The sequence below is a fragment of the Lissotriton helveticus genome, chromosome 7 (genome assembly GCF_964261635.1).
Source record: "Lissotriton helveticus chromosome 7, aLisHel1.1, whole genome shotgun sequence".
Lineage (NCBI taxonomy): Eukaryota > Metazoa > Chordata > Amphibia > Caudata > Salamandridae > Lissotriton > Lissotriton helveticus.
In genome coordinates, this window is record NC_136068.1 from 749,841,497 (window position 1) to 749,863,597 (window position 22,101).

Here is a 22,101-nt window from a genome sequence, read left to right on the forward strand (position 1 = left end):
TTAATACTACAAACTGCTGGGTGTGTGGCTTGATACCTCACACTATGGATAAAGGCATTCCCTATCTAGTCTTGCCTTTTAGCTATAATGGATCATTTCAGGCCTTTCAGACCATTTTTTCATATGCCCTTGAGACCTATCCTCCGCGTCCACCACGGTCCACTAAATACAACTCAGCCAACAAAGCTTTAGTCCAGGGAATTATTGATATGATTAAAGACGTCAATAATACTCCATCTTATCCTAGAGATGAATTACTGGTGTATCTGAGTTGGAACTCTACAGAGTATCGCCTTAGTTTGGGAGAAAGCAAGCGTAAAAGCTCCACTTCAGTTTGGGTCGTGCCTCACCGAGGTCAGGTCTGTTTGCAAGGAAATGGGAGAAATCCGAGAGCTCAGCTAGGGAAGAGTGAGTGCGTTGAGACTTACGTATTTCCGTCTAACTCCTCCCCTGCCTTTCTGACTGCTAGGGGTACCTACTTCATTTGTCAGGACAGAGCATATACATGGCTGCCTGCTGACTTTTCAGGTTCATGTTATATTGCTCGATTGTTACCCCCGACATACACTGCTTCTTCAGATTATCATAAACCCAGATTAGCAAGAGGTGTCTTCAGCAAGGAAGATACCGCTGGTCAAGAAGCTGGAGACTTCTTCAAAGGTTTCCTTCCGTTTTGGGGGCCTATGGCCAATAGTAGAAATCTTCGCCAACTAACACGGGTAGTTGAATCTACTATTACAGAAACTGCAGGTGCCCTTAGTAACTTAACAGCTGAGCTTCAGGCGGATCGTCTCATGACGTTACAGAACCGTATGGTTCTAGACGTAATACTTGCAGATCGAGGTGGGGTATGCAGAATGATCCAATCGAGCTGCTGTGTCTTTATTCCTAATAATGCTCCAACAGTCTATGAAGCAATCTCTAAGCTACACAAGATTTCCGACTCTATACACGTAGACAAGGGAAACTGGTCCTTCATGGAGTGGTTTTGGACTCTGGTATCAGCGTGGGGATGGAAGGTCCTGATGGTCATTGGCGCCATCCTAGTATTTCTGTTCTCGTGCTGCCTTATTATCCAATGTGGTCCCGCTCTGTGTAGTCTCTGTGCTGCAACCTGTTTCAGAAAACCACCTACATTAGGAGAAAAAACACGAGGCAGGATGATGATACAACGACATGTCGCTGACCTATTGAGCATAGAAATGGACTCTGACTCTGATATAGACTGAGTAATTGCCTATGTAAGGGCAAAAGGAGGGTCTGAGGTTCCGTGACGATTTAACTCGTGTTTGTAACATTGTCGTAAATACATAATTTTGGTATCGGTGAACCGCAAATGATCCATTTAGTATATCCTGGTGTTTTCGCTATGCTACGAGCAAGAGCACTCCTGTTACCAACACATTTGTGATCTACCCATGGCATCCATCTTAGAACGCGGAAGCCATTTTGTATTCCTTGCCCTCACATAGTCAATGGACACGCAATGACCTCTTTTCATTGAAGGACACGTAGGCTTTGGCCGGCGATTCACCTTGCAAATGACACGTGCACCTTAGGCCAGCAACGCTGTGGCAGCATGACTCGGCAAGAGCTGCCTCCCCAGCCTGAGGCCAGTCCTGCTATACTGGTTCTTGTGTTCGTTGGCCTGATCATGATTAGGCGGCCGAAGCTGGTAACCGTGCCCATTTACGACCCACAAACATTTCTTATCCTGTCTTTCTATCTTCCACACCTGGCTCTGCTCCTTTCCTTCTGGGCCTTTAGTAGGGGGTGGTAACGAAATTTACGATGAGGCGGTCCGGGTCTTGAATGAAGAATTGACATGGGATTATGATGGACTAGTGGGAACCCCTCATTTGTAATGTTTTGACATCAGATACTGTTGACGATTCCTGTGCAACGCCAAATATTTATTGTATAAGACACGAATGTTTAGAACTGTGGTAACATGTAAAGAATTTGCCTGAAGCCCAATATTTAGTATATAAGGAACAACCCTCTTTGTACAAATCGAACAGGCTCCTAGATACTGCCCATGTGTAGTTTCTGTGACTTCTGTGTCCCTGCAGTAATAAACCTTTGGTCTTTGACGCCACCATCGAGAAGCCCGTGTTTCTGTTTATTTGTGTACCAAGACAGGTTGAACTCCGGGGTCTTCGGGTGTTGTCCCTGACACCTCTGGACGGTACCAAAAAAGTCCAGAACTCCAACGCTGATAGCTCCACACGACTACAGTGGATACCACAATAGATCACAAAGGCAATAAAGGGCTTCATAACAGAAAGCCCTGCGTCATGCGTCACAGTGTAGAAAGTTGATTTACTACCTGGTTTCCATCTTCTGCATCAGAGGGAGGCAGAGCGAGCAGTCTAGGACAGACAGACAACCCAGACTTCAATACATCAATTTGTTTTTAGAGATAAGATCATATCTCTAAATAAATCAAACTATTTAATATTTGTATTTAATACGTGTAGGAATTACAGAAAGGCGCAGCCCCAGAGCCCTAATGGAGAAACAACCCCTTTCTAAATGCACAGTAAGGCGTTTAGGTGCATAGATAAAAACCCCGTTTAGCTGCAAGGTGAGAACGATTGCAGATAATTGCCTAATAAACATGGATACGAAAATTTACACATGAAAGAATCTATGGCTAAATAAAGTCAATACCCGATAAGGTGTTCCAGAAGATAAGTAACCTGTTCATTTGACAGAGAGAGACTTCTAGCCACAGATTGTTTCCCTTAGAATAGAAACAAAGCAATCTCTCCCTGGAGGTGGGTCTGTGGACTGTTTTAAAATAAGAAGTCCTGCAGGACAGAACTGGATGAATGCTCATCTCGCCAAACCGGATTGTCGAGGAAATACTGTCCGGCAAACGTGTATATTGATGCCTACGTAGCCGTCTGACAGATGACCAGGACTGGGACTCCTCTAGCCAATGCAGTATTCGCAGCTGTAGTTCTGGTTGAGTGAGTTCTTAAGCCTCATGGGGCTGTTTCTTGGCCATTGTATAGCAGATCTTAATGCACAGAATGATCCAACGATAGATGGTTCTCTTCTGAATTACCTTTCCTTTCTTTGCCCCTGCAAATCCAACAAAGAGTTGATCGTACACTCAGAATTCTTTGGTTCGAACAATGTAGAACAATAAGGCTGTTTTTGGATCCAGGCAGTGGAGTCTCTCCTCTGCTTTAGAAGGATGAGAAGGGGGGAAAGGGGTAGGCAGGGTGATGTTCTGCCCCACATGAAAAGGTGTGATGACCTTAGGCAAAAAGGATGCTCAAGTTCCAAGAACCAGCTTGCCTAGAAAGAATAAAGTGTAGAGAGGATTAACTGAAAATGCCTGCAATTTGCCAACCCTCCTGGCAGATGTCATCGTCACAAGGACAACAGTTTTGAGAATTAAGAGCTATAGATGGCAGGTGTGCTTCGGCTCAAAAGGGGAACACATGAGGGCGGTGAGAACTACATTTCAAGCCCCATTTGTGCATAAATAAGGCTGTGGGTAGAAACATATGCTGCAAACCTTAACCCCTTCCATGCTCATGACGAGCTCAGCTCGTCATGCAGTACACTGCTTGTGTGCTCATGACGAGCTGAGCTCGTCATGAACAATGGTACATATGGATCTTCAGCACAGAGCATGAATTGCTGTAGCATTCATGTGGTTACGGAACCTGGTCACAAGAGGTGACTTAATCAGGAAAGATTGGTAGGGCAACTGTAGAAAGGCAGAAATGGAGGACTGATATCCTTTAACTGTGCTCAAAGCAAAGCCTTGCCAGGGATAGAATGAACAGAAGAACCTCAGACAAGAGTGCTGACAGAGTATTAACAGATTTAGATGTACACCAAGCCACAAACTTGTTCCATGGACAAGAGTAAATAGTTTTAGTAGAAGAACCCCTGGCTGCCAGAATGACATCACATACTTCTGGAGGAAGATCAAACACCCTCAACTGTCTTCACTCAATATCTATGCATGAAGGTGGAGAGTAGACAGGTTTGGGTGCAGTAACCTGCCCTGTTGCTGTGAAAGACAATACTTCTGACTGGAGGACAGATACTCTTGCTCAGGAGTTCAGGATACCATTCTCTCCGTGCCCAATCTAGAGCTACTAAGATGACTTGGGGCCCAGTTGTTCTTGATCTTTTTGAGAACTATGGACAGGAGTGGTATTGACAGGAAGGCAAATAGAAGGCCTGAGTTCCACTCGAGACGATAACTATCTCTGAGTGAGAGTTGCCTTGGAAATTACAGCAAGCAAAACAGTCAACATTGTGCATTCTCGAAGGAGGCAACAAGATCTAATTAAGGATCTCCCCATTCTTTGTGACACCTCCGGATGGAGACACCATTCGTGATTTGCTAGGTATCAACAGCGGAGTTTGTCTACTTTGGCGTTCATAGAGCCCGCCTGGAGTTGAACCACCAGGGATATGACCTGTTATTCCAGCCATGTCAAGAGGTGCAAGGCCTTTGAACCGAAGATCCACAACCCCATCCGTCCTGTTTGTTGCAGTACCACATGGTGGTGGTGTTGTCCATGAAAAACTATACCCGTCTTCCCCTAATTGAAGAAAGAAAAGCTTTTAATGCCCTCCGAATCATCCGAAGCTCTAACAGATTGATGTAAAGCCTGGATTCCGCTGGAGACCAAAGTCCTCTGATCTACACATCTCCCAGATGGCCGACCCAGCCCAGAAGTGACGCATCTTGTTATTGTTATTGTTAATTTAGATTTATATCGCGCCAATCACCTGCAGGTCTCTAGGTGCTCGGAAATCGATGGAATCGTACAATAACTATAGGTCCCACAAGAAGATAGTACAGCAGCCAGATTACATTGCATCTGCCACTACAGTCAGCTCTGGGTGGGGTAGGGAAAGGTGTCTGGCACTGGCCCAATTGCAGTTCAGTATGCATCATTGCAGGTCTTTTGTAGTTCCATCTGAACGATGTCGGAGAGATTCCCCAAATGCTGTGCCACTGGGACTTCAGGTCCAACTGCAGAGTTTGCAAATGCCAGTGGGCATGTGTAACAAGCAGAAAGCAAGCGGCACGGAGGCCCAGCAACCTCAGGGTTGTTCTCACAGAAATCCAGGCTAGAAGCTGAAATATTGGTATTGTAGCCTGAAAGTCCTGGACTCACCACTTCAGAAGAAAGCCCCAAAGCTGTACTGTGTACAGAACTGCTCCGATGAAAGGGAGTATCTGAGAGGGAGTCAGGTGTGGCTTTGGCATGCTGATCGGGAACGCCAGCTAAAGCAGGAGGCTTGCCATTGTCTGGAGGTGGGAGACGACTGCCTGAACCACAATCTACTTCTGATGCCAGCAACCTCTCTCTAGCTCCCTTGCCCAAGTAGCCAACACTTCCAGACAGAGTAAGGAGAAGTGGTCCTCTGTCAGCCGTAAGTGGGCATCAAAGGTGGCCACAGAGTCGGGGGAATAGCCCCTTTGGATGAGCTGCAAAACCCAACAGTTGGATGTTAATGACCTCCAGTGGTTGCATATCCTGTCCCCCACTAGATACCCATGATGGTTGGAGGGCAAAATGAAGGGGTTTGGAAGCTGTGGCAGCCAGTGGGTGGTAGACTGGCCTGACTTCTGTCCCATGTCGTATGCGGGAACCACGTCCTAAGCCATGACAGTATTGCAAACCTCCTGGACTTGTTGGCTAGGAGTGTAGAGACAGTGGTTGAAAGCCCCCTCCATGGTCCAAAAGGGATGGAAGGAGGACCGGGGTTGGCGTGGGCCATATAGAGGGCCAATAACCTGGCAGTAGCTCTGCTGTCCTTGAAGTGCTTCAGTGCACAGCCCTCTTTCTCTCCGAAAAGACGTCAGTCATCAAAGGGCATGTCCATGAGCGAGGCTTAAACATCGACCGAAAAGCCAGTCATTCTCACCCACGAGTGGTGCCTAAGGGCCACTGACAAAGAAATCGTTCAGCCCAGCAAGTCTGTCTTGTCCAGCCTACATCCTATGGTGAACTTGGCAGCATTCCTCCCATCAGCAATTGTTTGGGAGAATATGTCTTGGTCCTCCTCCAAGACCATGACCAGCACTAGCGCAACTGAGTCCCAGATCGTACTGAAGTACCGGGCCAAGAAGCAAGCGGTGTTCACCAACCACAGTGCCAGGCTGGAGGAAGAGAACATCCTCTTACTGAAGGTATCTGCCCTTTTGGATTCCCTATCTGGTAGAGTGGTAGAAAATGTGTTGGGGTTGATTCTGGACCACCAAGCTTTCCAGGGTGGGGTGCTGGGTGTGGAACTGGTGTTCCCTGGGGCGTGGCAATGGGCAATTTTCCCATGCACCACAGACCCTATGCAGGGCTTTGACCAGGCCCTAAATAGGATGTTGGTCAGGGCTTCATTAAATGGGAATAATGGTTTGGTGGGGGCAACTTCTGGCTGAAGCCCCTCCATCAAGACATTGTCTTAAATGCCACTGAGGGTAGTGCAAGGCCCAGGACATCAGACACCCACCACACCACCATTGCGAATGAGGCACCCTCCTCCATAGCCATGGTAGGGGGAGAGACCATGCCAGTTTCTTGAGAGTAACCAATCCACTGGCATCTGCGAGATCCTCATACCAGGTGCCCTTGGGACCTTCTAATGGTTGATATCCATAAGGGCCCACAGACCCCTCCCAATCATCACCAATTCAGGCCAGTCGTAGGTATAAAGCATTGGCTACGATATGGGGAGTCTGCCCCCCATCAGCGTTGTAGCTGGCATCAGAAGATGCCCATCCGGCTCTGTATAGGAGTCTGGAATGATGTGGAGCGGTGCCACAGATGGGCGTTGGTGGTGATGAGGGCATCTTTACTGCAGCGGGAGCAGGGGAAGGTTGAGGATGCTCGACCGGCACCGCTTTGTATCTGCTAATGGATCCGAGGGGCCTGACTGATGCAGTTAGCGAACCCACCAGCAGACCAGTAGGGGCCCCTCCCAGGCCCATGGAGCCCAAAGATGGTCTAGAGGGGTTGGGCAGCCCAAAGTTGAGGTACATGGCCTTGGAGGAGGGGGAGGGGTACAGGAGGCAAATAGGGGGTATAGGAGAGGATTATCTTTTTTTATATTAAAAAATAATATCCCACTTTAGGATTTTCTTTTTTGAAAAAAAAAAAAAAAGAAAACAGAACAGTTTGGCAGAAGGCACTGTCATGCTGATGGACCCTTGCACCAAACTGAAAAGCATAGACAGGAGGGGAAGAGAAAGCGGTTTCTGCTAATGCTTTAGAAATGACCGCCAACTTGGCAGTCATTTCTGCATTCATTGGGCCCTGGGGGAGAAACGGGCCTCCCTTGATATCTAAATCGGCCCCTAAGCTCTCAGTCTTTATCTAAAACTGCCTCCCAACATTGATATGCTGAGAATGTTCAAATGTGCAAACCTTTTGGATATGTTTCACTTCCAACTATTAGGTGAGCGACATTTTGTGTATTTCTACAGCCTGTTACTGTTCAAATCTGTGTCACAAGTTGAATACATTTTTCCTTGAATTTTCTGTTCGTCTTTAGGTCGGTGAGAGAATGGTTGAATAGTCTCTTTGACAAATGGGATCCTTTCCTCCTCTGTCAGAAGAGATGCCTTTATACCACCGAGATGGGCATGTTACCTTTTCTGGAGAATCCACGGCCCTAGATCCGTCCAGTAAAAATCGGCAGCAACCAAAGGGAGATTTGAATAAAGGAATACACTATTATCCTGTTGGCTCACACACTTCTCAACCCACAACTGTCTCCAGAGCTGCTAAATCTCGGCGTTGCCATGCAGCCGAGCTCTCACACCTAAATGAAGTCCGAGGAGGCTGCTACACACCATATATACATTTTGATTGTCGATTTGTCCAGCTTCCCAGGACAGTTGTTGCAAAGTAACCATAAGGAAGGACCACACCCCATTCTCAAACTGTAGCATTACTTTATTCAGGCATATACCATGGCATAGGAACCAAACAACTCATCCTTAGCTGCTTTCTCAAGACAACTGGATACTTGGATCATATCATATATCAATACAAAACTAAACCACCAATCTTGTTCCTAAGGATGAATATTTCAGTCAAACAATATTCTGTATCTCACTCGGCTTCTTATGTAAAATCCATTTCAATACAGGGAATCAAATATCGCCAATTTTTGATTAGAGCAGTAATTGATCTCTCGCGGCACCTAACAAATCTCCCTGAAGACGGTAAATAGGTTTTGGGAGGAATGCTTTGCTCACGTTTTGAAATTTGGAAGGCTTCATCACAGAAAATGCATGTGGTAATTCAGCTAAACAGCAGTACAGTTATGTAAATATACATCCAAATCAAATTAATTTAAAACAAAAAATATTTTCTTAAAGAAGACTTATGAAACAAAACAATTCCTGTAGCATTGAAAGAAGCTGTACAATGATATTCCCTAAGAAATGCAAAAGAACTGGAGAACATTAAAGAGTCCCTCAACTATTTGTTTTCTAGCAAAGTGTCAAGATTTCCCACAAGCCTTGGTAGCAGAGCTACCTTGAAGAAAAATCCTTAAATCTGCAGGTCTGTCTAACATTTATTTCCAGTTGTGACAGCTGGTGCAGGCCCAGATCCAGCTGAATCGACTGGTAACTGCAAATCACCTAGACATGCACCAGGTTCCACCGTCTCAGGACCTTTCCACCCTCCACACAGCAGGGACAAGCTAGCTTGACTGGCAAGCCCTCAAACTCCTTATCACTGTGGGTAAACCAGTGACTTGCATCACCAGTCCTGGAGTAAAAAGCTGGAAGTAGTATTTCAGTTAGAGTAGGAGGCCACTTTCTAATGAACGTTAGCAAGGCGACAGGGACATCTCTACTCTTCAGATCCAGGATTATCCCCTTGCAGTGGGTCAACGATTGTATTTTAAATAGCAAACCAGTCAGTAATTGGTGAGTAGACCTATCCATTCCTAGCATAATTCACTCCCACTCCCAGTTTTGTAGCAAGGTGCTGTATTTTCTTTCCTACATTTATGCTTTGTGGCAGTGAAAGTACAGAAGATTTCCATGGAACACATTCAAAAAGACGATTCTCTTTCTCAGATGTGCACGGCTGCCCTCTACCACCCAACTATATCCTTGGATTTGCCAATTCAGCTCTCTGGGCTTCACAGTTAATCCATATCTGAGCCAATCTGTGTTCATGGTGTGGAATAGGGCTTGGTTCCTCTCGATCTTATGTGCAACTCTACTACAAGGGGATAGGTGCTACAGGATCTATTCAATCCCAGATGCCCCTATTTGACAGGTTCAAGGGGTTTCCTCCCACCGACCGCAGCCATTTTGAGACTATTTCTTAGTCAAAGCAGCAGAATCCTCAAAATGTATGACCGGGGTGCAATTACAGACAGAGACATGCATACATTTTGGAATCCACTTGAGCACGCTCAGGAAGAATATCATTCATATTTGCAACTGCCTTAAGGGTAATAAATATAACAGTCATTTAAATTCATCACTGGTGGCATCAGCACAGGTAATCTACACATTGCAAAATCGGTTTGAAAAACACCTTTCAATCAAATATTACAATCTGAATGCCACATAAAATATTTTACATAGCTGGCAATGTGTGCTGCAACAAAGTCTAGTAGGAAAACACAATCTAAAATCATGCCAGGCTTTAGAAAATAGTAGTTTTTTTTCATTCCTACAGGAATGATTGAAGACACAAAACACGTGGCTGCACCTGATTAGCATGCTACAGTCACTGCAGAGGTAAACTCCCAAATGTCCAGACCAAAAAGGACTTTGAAGATGAACAGTCATGAGACACCCTCGGGATCGAGAGCATGTCCGCACCTTAGACCACGACCAGGCTTCCTTCAATTTCATTTGAAGTTCTGCAACAGCAAGTTTGGCTGTGCAGTCGCAGATAGCCTTCTTATTCATCTTTGTGCACCAGGTGCACGACACAGAGTCGTGTCTCAAGCCGAGGCACCAGAGACAGACGTTTTTATTTTTTAACCAATTCTATTAGTTTTTAGTTCAGTACGTAGGTTACAAGAGGATAACAATCTGAAAACATTTGTATACTCTATACACCTTGGTATTGGCAGTGTTTTGCAAGGAGAAGTCGGTTCATTATTGCATACCAAAAAATAGCACCCAAATTGACCGCCAGATCACAATAGTGGGGGATATCATATCATGTCTGCGTGGGACCTGAAATCAGTTATCATCATATAAGTAGCGTCTCCTCACTACGCTTCTATATTAAAAACACAGCCTGTGATTGAGTCACTTTCTTCTGCCCAACAGTATGGATCTAAAAGGCACTCCCATAGGGAAGAAAACTGCATCCTTAGCCCCTACAAAAAAAAGAGTCACCGGGGCTCAGAGCCGGGTTAAAGGAAGTAACCAGCTAAGTCGACAACCCCGTATTCAGAGGAGTTATCTCATAGGGTGAGAGTGCCCCCAGTTAGGCTATAATGTACACTCTGCCCAGGCTGTGGTCACCTCCACGTAGTTTAGGTCTCTGCGCCCCATTGCACTTGAAACCGGGACTCTATCGTCTCCAAAAGAACCTAAGCCAGGGGACAGCGGCACGGATCGTGGCAATTATAAATGGATGGTGGGTATGGGATGCAGAGCATGATTATGCTGTGTCCGCCATCTTTGCTGGGTTAGCCTCGCCTTCTGCACCAGAGACAGACATAGTGGGTGTCCGTTACCCAGCATCTGAAAGTTGCAGTCCTTACAAGGTGTAAACTGCTGTGGTTTTAGGAGGGGACATGTCATTGTCAATTTTGCTGGCAAAGAATTTCTGTCAGTCTGACAGGATTTGGTAGAGCACTGGATCTGTGTTGGAAGGTGTGGAAAGAAAGGAACTCATATCAGGGTACGGATGTGGTGCATTTAGCATATATAGTAGACCTGATGTCACATCGGGTGGAATAGATCCAACGCAGAGCTGCAGGACACCACCTTCAGACGCGCAAGGGAATTGCAATAAAGATTCTCTGGATCAAGGCCAACACCCGGGGAAATTGAAAAGGTGAGGAATATGTAGTTAGAAGCCTCTATCAGAACGCCTAGATCCCTATTATCTGCAAACAAAAATCCTGTCTCTTGTGTAAAGAACATATCTCTTATGTTCTTTACAGCAAGTGGTCACTAGTTGAGGTTACTGGACTCTCCTTTGGAAAACCTTTCCCACTACCATTCAACAAGTTGCAGATATTTCCTCCTTTGGATGTAAACTCAAGACTCTTTTGTAACTGCAGGTGCCCCTTCTGTGGCAGACCAGCACCTGGAGACAGTCTCGGTATTTGGTATGTATATTAATAACTTTACATTTCATATAGAGGGAGGGAGAAGTGTGGCGCAGCGGCTAGAGCGACTGACTACGGAGCGTGGGGCTCACGGTTCGATCCCTGGCTGGCAGCTCAGGTCAGCATCATGTGACTCTGGGAAATAGCTCACTTAATCTCCCCAACAGCCCCTTGAAACCTTAAGGGGTGATACGTTCGCACTTTACAGGTATGGATTATTATTATTATAACATCATTTGTTGTACACTTATTTTTATCACCGAGATCAATGAAGGTAATAATACAAACATGAGAATTACTGCACAGTCTTTCCCATGGTGAATGTGGAGGAACAACTACAAAATATAATACTGTCAGTTTGAAGAGGCACATACCTTCTGACCAGCACTGCACCTCCCTCTCATATCCAGTGCGGTGTCGCCTTTTATCATCACTACTCTGTAGTTATACGTTCTTCTTTTGTCAGCGGCCACGTTTTCATCAGCATCAGAACGAATTTCAACATATTCAATATCTAAGAGAAAAATAAATATTTGTACACAATCTAACAACCTGTAGAGGGGCAAGATACGGTAATATGGTGTTGTCTTGATTACCAACAAGGGAGACTGTACCATCCAGTAGCGGTCGGTGGTAGAAGTAGCTGCCAGGCGGTGACGTGGGGAGGGGCATGGTGGGGGGTAGTAATCTATGGATTACGGAGAATTACAGATAAGTAAGGATTACAGATAAGTAAACATATAAATAAATTAAACGAATTTCGTTGCACGCACTGCATCCCCAACTGCGATGCACTGCACACAACAAAATTCGTTTTATAGGTTTACTTACCTGTAATCCTCTGTAATCCATAGATTACTACCACCTGCCCTGCCCCTCCCACTCCCCACGTCACCGCCTGGCAGCTACTCCCACCACCGACCGCTACTGGTACCATCTGCTTATTTCAGTGTGCTTCCAGTGTTTGTTTTTAGGTGTAGCGGTGAAGATTCACAGCTGGCAACTTGACCATTGCTCTGGCTCGCCTTTGGGCTACAAACACCAAGTCCACAACCTTTGATTCTGAGATCTCCTATGTCCACAACCGAATGGGACAACCAAGTTAGCACTTTATCACCGGAGACTCTTCTGCCACCAATATCTTACTAGCAAGGCACACTGGCTATCATTCGTCCTGATAGGCGCCATGTCCCAGGAATTTACTGCAGTGATTCATATGGGAAGCTCTCCGCTCAAACTTGCAACAACCTGCAGCCGTCTCAAAACCACAATATTCGTCTCATCTTTGGCTTAGAGAGATCTGACCACGATGACTTAACCTACTGAAATCAAGTTCCAGAGTCTTAGCTATAATATTATCATGACCAGTCATCCAGCTACCAATCAAGTGTAAGAGAAGGGGGGGCCAATCGGCCCCCACGCAGGCATGGCGGGGCCCGGCCCCTCCCACACCCCGCTCCCCTTCGTGGTCGCTTGCCCCCGCCCTCGCCCCGGAAGTAGTTGAGCACTTCCGGGGTGAGGGGGCGGGGCCGCGGCTTCGAAGGGGTTAAGAGCTTGGGGAGCGCGGGAAGCGGCCTCTTTGTGCCCGCGCTCCCCAGGCTCGCTCCTCGCCCCACCGTGGGGCTGTGTAATTTTCTTTTCTTTTATTTCAGGTTCCTTTGTCGCTACGGAGGACTCGGAGTTTCCTGGAGCCCAGACCGACGCATTTGAAAACGGAGCGTGAGAATTGGTCGCTGCGGAGGACTTGGAGTTTCCGGGAGCCCAGACCGACGCGTTTGGAAACGGAGCGGGAGAATTTGTCTTGTTGTCGTGGAGCCAGGCGAGCGGTTGCTGCTGTGAGGACACCACTGAGGCGGAGCAGGGAGAACGCGGCCAGGATAAAGCGAGAGAGGAGGTTGCACGGCCGTGCAGTGGTTACCGATTGAAAGAGAGCAGCAGGACACGAGGTATTTTGCGGGGCGGGTGGGCGGCTGAAGGAAGGCTTAGCGAACGTGCGGGGAAAAGCCAGTTTTAAATTGCCCACAACAGCGGTGCAAGGTAGTACTTTTGACGATAATTGTGCTTACTTTACTTGAAATTAATTAAGGAAGGCTTAGCGAACGTGCGGGGAAAAGCCAGTTTTAAATTGGCCACAACAGCGGTGCAAGGTAGTACGTTTAACGATAATTGTGCTTACTTTGCTCGAAATTAATTGTGCTTATTTTGCTTGAAATTCGTGTTTAAAAGTTATATGGCACACAACAGCGTGCATCTGTAGCTGCCAGCAACTATATAAAAAAGCTAAGCAAAGAAAGCTAGGGCACAGTGCGGATGGGAGACCAGGGAGGTTGCTTGCAGTGAAAACGCTCGAATTTAGCAGTGAATGTGGCTTCATATAATGCAACTGGTGATATGTTAAGTGCTCTGATTACATTTTAAAGTATATGAGCTGTAGTGTGTCCTATAAAAGTGATTGATCTGGTCAAGGCACACAAGGTTTAAATAATTGGTTTTACGTGAACGTGGTTTGACTTACGACTTATTTACGAATTAAATAAGTACATGAGACTGTTTCTTTTAATCCCTGTACAGGCCACCAATATACAAGGGGTTAGATTATAAGCTAAACAAGGAAGCCCCCACATTGTGATAAGGGGCGATATTGAACGTGCTTTTACTATTGAACTGTTAATCGCATTTTACTGATTTTACAACTTAAAGAAGGATATACCCTGTTGGGTGTAGGTAGTACAAAGCGGTGGCCTATATATTTCGTGCACCCTCAACTGGAAGTTTAACGTACTTTCTTTTTCAGGACTACAGACCGGGTCAGGTAAACAAGACTAGGATCTGGGTCCGCGTATTCCAGTTCGTGCACCTTCAACTGGGTCAGGTACGGAGCACGGTGTGCTCATAAATATGTCTGCAAGAAGGGGGCATGGGAATGCGAACGTGGGTGTAATGTTCCAAAAAATGATGCGCAGAATGTCTGCAATGGATAAGCGACTGGGGAAGTTTGATAAACTTGATAGGACTGTAGCGGAATTGGGGGCTAAGGTGGATGCTCAGGCTGGGCCATCGGGGAGACCTAAGCGGACGATAGTACCACCCAAGCCAAGGGGCGTATTTGTGACACCACCCAGGCGGGCGAGAAATAAGAGGGTGGGGGGTCGGCCACAGAGTCCTACTCCCAGTGTACCTCCAGCTGCACCTATCCCTCCACCTCAGGCCCCGTTGGGCGTCCCGGCACCGGTGCCCCAGCTGCCAGTGGCAGTGCCAGTCGTGCCGGCCATCCCGGTGGCGGCACCGGTGCCGCCTGTGGCGCCACCGCACATTCCGGTGCCCGTGAGTGCGGTCCCTAATTCTATCCCCGCGTCGGGGCCAATGCCAACAGACCTGGCAGCCCAGGTAGCAGCGGTCCTCCCGTGGTTAGGTGGGGGAGCGCTGCCGGCCAATACGGCCCTCACGGCAGAGCAGCAAACATTGATTACTCAGATACTGTTGGCTAGTGGCCGGGGCGCCACGCCACCTGCACCAGTTTCTCCCCAAACAGGTCCAGCGAACGATGGAGGCGGTGCCAAGACCGCGGAAGCGACGTTACCCAGCAACAATGGTAAGGAGACTGCCTTGCCACTGCTGGGCGAGGGAACATTGCCCTCCAGGGGGGAGTGTTTAGCACAACATGTATCACAAAGTGTGAAAAAAATGATATGGGCTGACAAATATGTTAATATTTTTTCATTACTGATAGATAACAGAGAATGGGAGTATGCAAAATCACAGAAGGATATGTTGTTGCCTAGTGAATGGAGAGCAAAATTGTACAAATTTAGGGTGGAAGAAAACATCATCAACTGGGTGAGGGCCTTTGCGGTGTACGGCGCAGTAATTGGCGAACGCTTCACGGGAATGCAACCAGCTATGAACTGCTATCAGAGTAGAATCGCAATGTTCCATGAGAATCATGCGGGGGATGTGTGGAAAGAATATGATGTAGCTTTCAGAAAGGCTAAAGAATTTGATAAGACTTTGACATGGGACAAGGTGGATTCTATGTCATGGCATTCGCAATTTGAGAAGGGTCAGGGAGCAAGCACTAGCTCTACCGCGAATAAAGGTTATTCCCCCAGGCCGCAACAGCCGTTCCAACAGCCCTTTCGATCAGCACAGGGGGGGGAGGCAGGCCAAAAACAGAGAGTCAATGGAGGGGCGAAGGGGGTATGTTGGGACTTCAACAGGCGGACATGCCACAGGGCACCGGGCACCTGTAAGTTCAGGCACGCGTGCAACCTATGCGGGCACCCTTCCCACCCAGAAACAACATGCCGAAATAAAAGCAGTGGCTCGGGAAACAGGGGTAGGAAGAAACCCGAATAGTAAGATCCATCCCATTATAGCACATTCACCCATTCAGGTGTCAACTATGATCCCCTGGCTGAACAGGTACCCTAACCACACCTCTGCTAGATTGTTGCAAGAAGGTTTCACACATGGTTTCCGAATTCCTGCTGGGGGGTATGTCGGGACATCACAGTGCAGAAATCAGCTATCAGTTCTTTCCAATCCCACGCTGGTGGCGATGAAAATAGGTAAAGAGGTGCGTTTAGGTAGAGTAGCGGGACCTTTTCATGTTATTCCCACGCAGAATTTTGTGTGCTCCCCTTTGGGGGTGGTTCCAAAGAAGGAGAAAGGGGAATTTAGGCTCATCCACAATTTGTCTGCACCTAGGGGTATATCCTTGAATGATGCTATCGATGATTCAGTTTGCAGTGTGAAGTATGCGTCCTTCGATCAGGCAGCGGACATGCTGAGGGGTTTGGGCGCGGGAACACTGATGGCTAAATCAGACATCGAGTCAGCCTTTAGACTGCTCCCTGTTCACCCAGAGGACCAGCACCTTCTAGGTTTCTCTTTCAAAGGGAAGTACTACATGGATAAGTGTATGCCCATGGGTTGTTCAATTTCATGTGCATATTTTGAACAGTTCAGCTCTTTTCTGGAATGGGCCTTAAGACAACGTACGGGTCACCAGTGGGTCATGCACTACCTGGATGATTTTCTTTTCCTGGGTCCGGCGGGTTCACGGGAGTGTGCGTCAGCATTGCAGGAATTTTGCATGCTCATGCGCTCTTTCGGGGTCCCGTTGGCGCAGGGGAAGACAGTTGGGCCAGTAACATGCCTCGAATTTTTAGGCATTGAGCTGGATTCAGTAGAGGGCTGTTTTAGACTACCAGAGGAAAAGATTCGAAGATTCAAGAATACACTAGGACTGTGCCTACAAGCGAAGAAAGTGAATTTAGGACTGTTGCAGCAGACAGTGGGGCAGTTAAATTTTGCATTAAGAGTAATTCCCATGGCACGCCCCTTTTCACGCTCAATTGCACAGGCCATGAGGGGTCTTCGGGAAAAACATCACCGGACACGGCTATCTGCTGAGGTTCGCCAGGACATGCGGATATGGATTGCATTCCTGGAGGACTTCAATGGCAGAGTGCTGTGGGGTGCACCCACGCGGTCCTCGGAGGACCTTGGTTTATGGACCGATGCGGCAGGCAGTGTAGGGTTTGGTGCAATCCTCGGCAAGAAGTGGGTGGCACAGAAGTGGCCCGCCTGGTGGGAGGAGAGCGGGCTGACGGTGAACATTGGTTTCCTCGAGCTCTTCCCAATCTGGGTGGCACTGAAAGTGTGGCCCGAGGATTTGGCCAACCGATCGGTAATCTTCTGGTCAGACAATATGACAGTGGTTGAATGCATCAACCAGCAAGCTGCAAGGTGTCCACTCATTTTACGCCTGATCAAAGAAATTGTGCTGTGTTGCATGACATTGAATGTACTTTTCAGGGCAAAACATGTCCCGGGGGTGTTAAACAATGCAGCTGATGCCCTTTCTCGCTTTAAGATGCAGGTTTTCAGGGAGCACTTGCCGGAGGCAGAGACAACCCCGGCCCACTTCCCGTCGACTCTCTGGCAAATTGGTGCCCCCAACTACATGACCTCGTGGCAGCCAGCCTAGCACCCAAGACAAGGACGGCATACGAAGGGGCGTTCAGGTCTTACTGTCACTTTCTGGGCCAGGGCTGGGAGAGTAGGTGGACTATGGAGGCTAGCTTCAATGGGTACATAGGCGCCTTACACAGGGAAGGGCGCACGGCGGCGACAGCCAACAGGCACAAGGCGGCTATCTCCTTTTTCGCACGTGCAAAAGGGGGTAGGGACCCTACGAACAGCTTCCTGGCTCAGAAGGCGTTGAAAGGATGGCGGCGCATGCAGCCCCCTTCCACAGATTCTAGGAAACCAATAGGTTTTGAACGCTTATCAGCAGTTCTCCTCGCTCTACCGGACACATGTAGCTCTACGTCCGAGGTGGGCTTCTTTAAAGCAGCATTCTCTTTAGCCTTTTATGGGGCATTCAGGGTGGGCGAACTGGTGGCGGCCAATAAAGGTGATAGGGTAGGCGGCCTCCAGCTGCGTGATATCAGCATAAAGGGCGCCACTATGTTGATCATCATCAGGAAATCAAAAACTGATCAGGAAGCTAGGGGCCAAAGCCTGGCGTTACATTGTGCAAGGAACAATCCCTGCTGCCCGGTGACACATGTTGAGGATCTGATAAGACAGCGGGCGCAGGAGTGTGGGGGGTCACTGCTAATGCATGGGGATGGGACCCCTTTGACCAGATTTCAGTTTCAGAGGGTACTAGCCATGAGTATGGCAAGGGCTGGTTATAACCACAAAGAGTTTGGGACGCACTCCTTCCGGATAGGGGCAGCCACTGAAGCAACAGCCAGGGGTTTGACCACAACTAGTGTGCAAAGGATTGGGAGATGGTCCTCAAGTGCCTACAAACGTTACGTGCGGTTGCACATGTTGTGAGAGCTGCCGCCATGTGGAGTATTGCTAATACCTGCTGTTTTTCTGGTTATTTACAGTTTCTCGGGCCTGTGACGCAGGACGGAAACTACCCACGGATCATCAAGGCAACTTATCTACATCATGGAGGAACCAGGAGGACAGACAGAAGAGAGTGGTCGTTTGGGTAGTGGGGCATTCGTATGTCAAGCGTGCTAATCCAATTTTTCTTGCAGGATCAGGTAAACAGAGGGTGGAGAGCAGGGGGTGCACGGTCTCCTTCCATGGCAGGGGGGGGGCTCCGCCTCAATCAGTTCAGGGACTATATGTCGGACTTATTAGCACGACATACTACACCTCCCTCGGCGGTGATCCTTCATCTAGGGGGTAATGATCTGACAGGTTTGGGTAGAAGGGTCCTCCTGGAAGAGATTATATCAGCAGCAGGATGGCTAGCGAAGCGGTTACCGGGTAGTGTGGTGGTATGGTCACAGCTGATACCGAGGATGCAATGGAGAGGGGGGGACTCAGTCAGCGCGTTGAATAGCTCGTTAAAGAGGGTCAACAACAAGCTGGACAAGTTATTTAGAACTCCGGTCTTACAGACCATTCCTCATGGTTGCATCTGGGGAGAGCACTTCTACCTGCGGGACGGGGTCCACTTGACTGAGGAGGGGAATGCCCTTTTTATAAGAAATATCTTGGCATGGGTGGAAGTTTTTGCAGGGAGAGTATGATCTTTCTATAAGGGGTGTGTTCTGGGGGGGGGCCAGATAGTCGGTCAACTACCTGGCCTGTGGCGGTAAGGTTATTAATCGGTGAGCAGCATTTTAAGGTCCTTACGGGGGGGCGGACCCATTCACGAAAGGGGCCGCCCGCGGGAGGGGCCATTGGTCTCTCTCAGAACTTCAGGGGCAGGATATGATATCCAGTATTTTAAAGGGTGCGGGGGAGGGAGTCTACGCTTTCCTCAGGCTGGTAGCCACCCCTCACAACACTATGACGTCACTAAGGTGCGCGAGTGTCTGGGCCCTCCTGTTATGGTTAAATGGAGTTCAGGGAGCGCACGTGGGTGTAACGTGCCCTGGGTTGCGCATGCGCATCTCGAACGTGAGAGCGCAGCTGTAAAAGGATCTGACACCGGTTGGCGACCTTGCCGTAGGACTTTATTAATATTAGAATGCAGTTTAATTTTCAGGATGATTAGATTCGGTTAGGAAACACGCTGTACTAGATATTTGTTAAGGTTAGCCCATCATACCATGTCGAAACGGATGTCAATCTAATGTTCTGAAAAGTGTGCATTTTAATAATTGTCAGAAATGTTTATTTGATTAAAATTTTTGATTTGTTTTTATATTTTAATAAATACGGCCAGGGGGGGGCCCTGTACCCCCTGACTTCCAAAGACCCCATGTGTTGACTGGTTGAATGGGTAATTCAGTCAGTATGTCAAGGGGGGAGGTGGCCGGCAGTCCCAGCCCATGTACATGCAACCGCCAGACCTCATGACTTCTGCTAGCTATCCACAGCAAAGTACAAACAAGTCTGAATTGGCAAAGGTCCTCCTTTATGAACTTTCCTCCCCTGCATCTCCATCTCAAACCTGGCTCATGAATCTTAGATCACTCAAGACTTGGCACTTTTCAATCTGCCCCAGTACTTATGCCCCCTTCCCTCTTTTGGAAGCTTCTATCACTTTCAGGTTGCCCTTTGGTGGACCGAGTGCCATACAAAATAACACAAATAAATGCAAAAAACACACTAATGCAGCCTGTATTGCACCACATACAAAGGAGCCTGAGAAATATCGATCTTCCCTAAAAATGTGAGTGTTTTCAAAGGCAACCAATGCAACGCTCTTGATCAACTGATTGCAAGAAGAGTAAAGGGCAAACCTAGTTAAAACAGTACCTTAAAAAGGTGAGAACTACAAGAATGAAACTCGTAACAAACTACACAGATTTCCAACAGATAGTTCAGCCACAATGAAGTGAAGTCACAAATATGGCCCATTTCCAGCTGAACACCGGAAACTTACTTTATTCATACATATTGTGGCAGCCCCATAAATAGACGAGGTCAGGACACCAAGCAGGAAAATACGGAAACGCATGCATTACAAACCCCAAAAAGCCCATGAACATGTCTAAAAGGAATAAATACAACCTAACTTTCATACATCACAAGTGCAGTAAGCATGTTTTGACCTAAAGTCCAATTTTAATGGATACAACGAATTATAACATATTTATAAGATGATGACATGATAAATCAGTACCTTGGCCTCTGTAAGTACTTCGCCAAAGGTCGCGGATAATTTTGTTGATTTCTTCCATTTTCATACTATGAAATTTCATTATAGCTCTAAAAAGACAGAACATAGAAAAAAGCATCAAGTAACTGTACGGCTCTTAGTCCGAAGAATCCAGCCAAACTACTCTAGTTTGCTGGAGAAACTGATACCACCCATAAATGTAATCATAGTATGGTTTATTATTATATAAATCTCAACATTCTAAAATGTTACATTCAGCCTTACACAATAAGCTTAAACAAAGGCCTGGAATAGTACGATAGTACTAAATATGCTTTGTTCATTCTATTTTGGATACGATACTAACTTCGTTCTCAAAGTACTCGTAAATCATTGTTTGCATTATTTACAAAAACAACTAAAGCATACCATTTGTGAAGTGTAGATAAAGGCTGTTAATGAAGTATCTCAGTAGCAGAGAAGCGTATGAAAACAATTCTTTGATCATTTGTTTACAGACATTCATGAAATGCCTACTGATTCTGTTTGGACTAGATGATAAACGTCAACTATCCGTGGTTCTCAACCTTTTGACTTCTGTGGACTCCCACTTAATCATTACTGATTACTGGGGGGCCCCCAAAGGAATCAATTTTGGAATCCTGGGACCACGACAGAGTTATTACTGGAAGCTGATGAAGCATTTTCGATGATTTTAACTGCAAAACAATACACAAAAAATGTATAATAATGCCGATCTTACATCCACTCCACTTGGGAGTACAAGAAGAGCAATAGGACTCCAGATCCCACTAGTACAGGTTGTGAACAAATTCACAGTTAATTCTGCAGTATATTATTAGCAAACAGCCCCACACAGCACAGACATGATCGGCAGAAACAACCGGAGGAGGTCGGATGGCAGAACTCATGAATGCACCATTCGCAGTTTAACTTTCATATTTGTCGAGTATGTCTGCGGTGGAGCAAAATGAGGAAGGAACTGGTGTTTGGGTTTCATGGCAGCAGTGTGCACAAGAATTCGATTAGGAATAATTTTGGTGATGACGCTTCTCCATCCGTTTCAGCACGTCATTTAGCACGAGGAGATGTGGCCGCATGTGCAGGAAGAGCGGGTCAACAAGGCCTATACTTGTGATTTCCTTCTTTCTTCGCTGGTGATCATACTTCTGCCAAAGCGTTTCAACAAAGTTGAAAAGGAGGTGGACACGGTTCTTACTCAGCAGCCAGCCTGGCTCTCGCTCTCGCCAGGTGTTTGCAAACACAGTGGAGATGATGGCTAGAAGGCCTCGACCAGACTTCTACCGATGCTTCACTGGTGGACTATCGAATACTCAGTTGTTGTGCGCTGGTGATCTCGAACCACGGATTGAAGGGTGCAACAGCTTTCCAAGGGGACATTTTTTATTTCCTTTTGCTGGCCTGGGATCTACCGCCTTCTACATCACTGGAAATCTGCACTGTGTCCCGGCCAGGGGTCGGGTAAAAGCTTGGAGACTTTGCGTCTCCTTAACTTCACTCCTCGTCACCACATGGCACACATCTAATTGTTGATTGCTGATTGGTCTGTCACTCGCCTACCTGTTTTATAGACACTATTACCCTTAGCTAAATGACCCAGAGTGCCACAGATCTGGGCACTGCAAATTCTCATAACGTAAAAACAGAGGAACCTTTTCAAAAGT

At 47.1% G+C, this 22,101-nt stretch overlaps 1 protein-coding gene and 1 pseudogene across 2 annotated transcripts in view; one reads left to right on the top strand and one right to left on the bottom strand.

Moving 5' to 3' along the window:
* RAD50 (RAD50 double strand break repair protein) overlaps window positions 1-22,101 on the bottom strand; it is a 507,735-nt gene that overhangs the window by 14,582 nt on the left and 471,052 nt on the right. For both annotated transcript variants that reach the window (XM_078653096.1, XM_078653097.1), the window contains exons 23-24: window positions 20,420-20,505; window positions 11,685-11,824 (exon numbers count right to left, since the gene is read on the bottom strand). In XM_078653096.1, the coding sequence (XP_078509222.1) occupies window positions 11,685-11,824; window positions 20,420-20,505 (226 nt within the window). The remainder of the gene's footprint in view (window positions 1-11,684; window positions 11,825-20,419; window positions 20,506-22,101) is intronic.
* Window positions 21,387-22,072, top strand: LOC144767106 (phospholipid phosphatase 5 pseudogene; annotated as a pseudogene).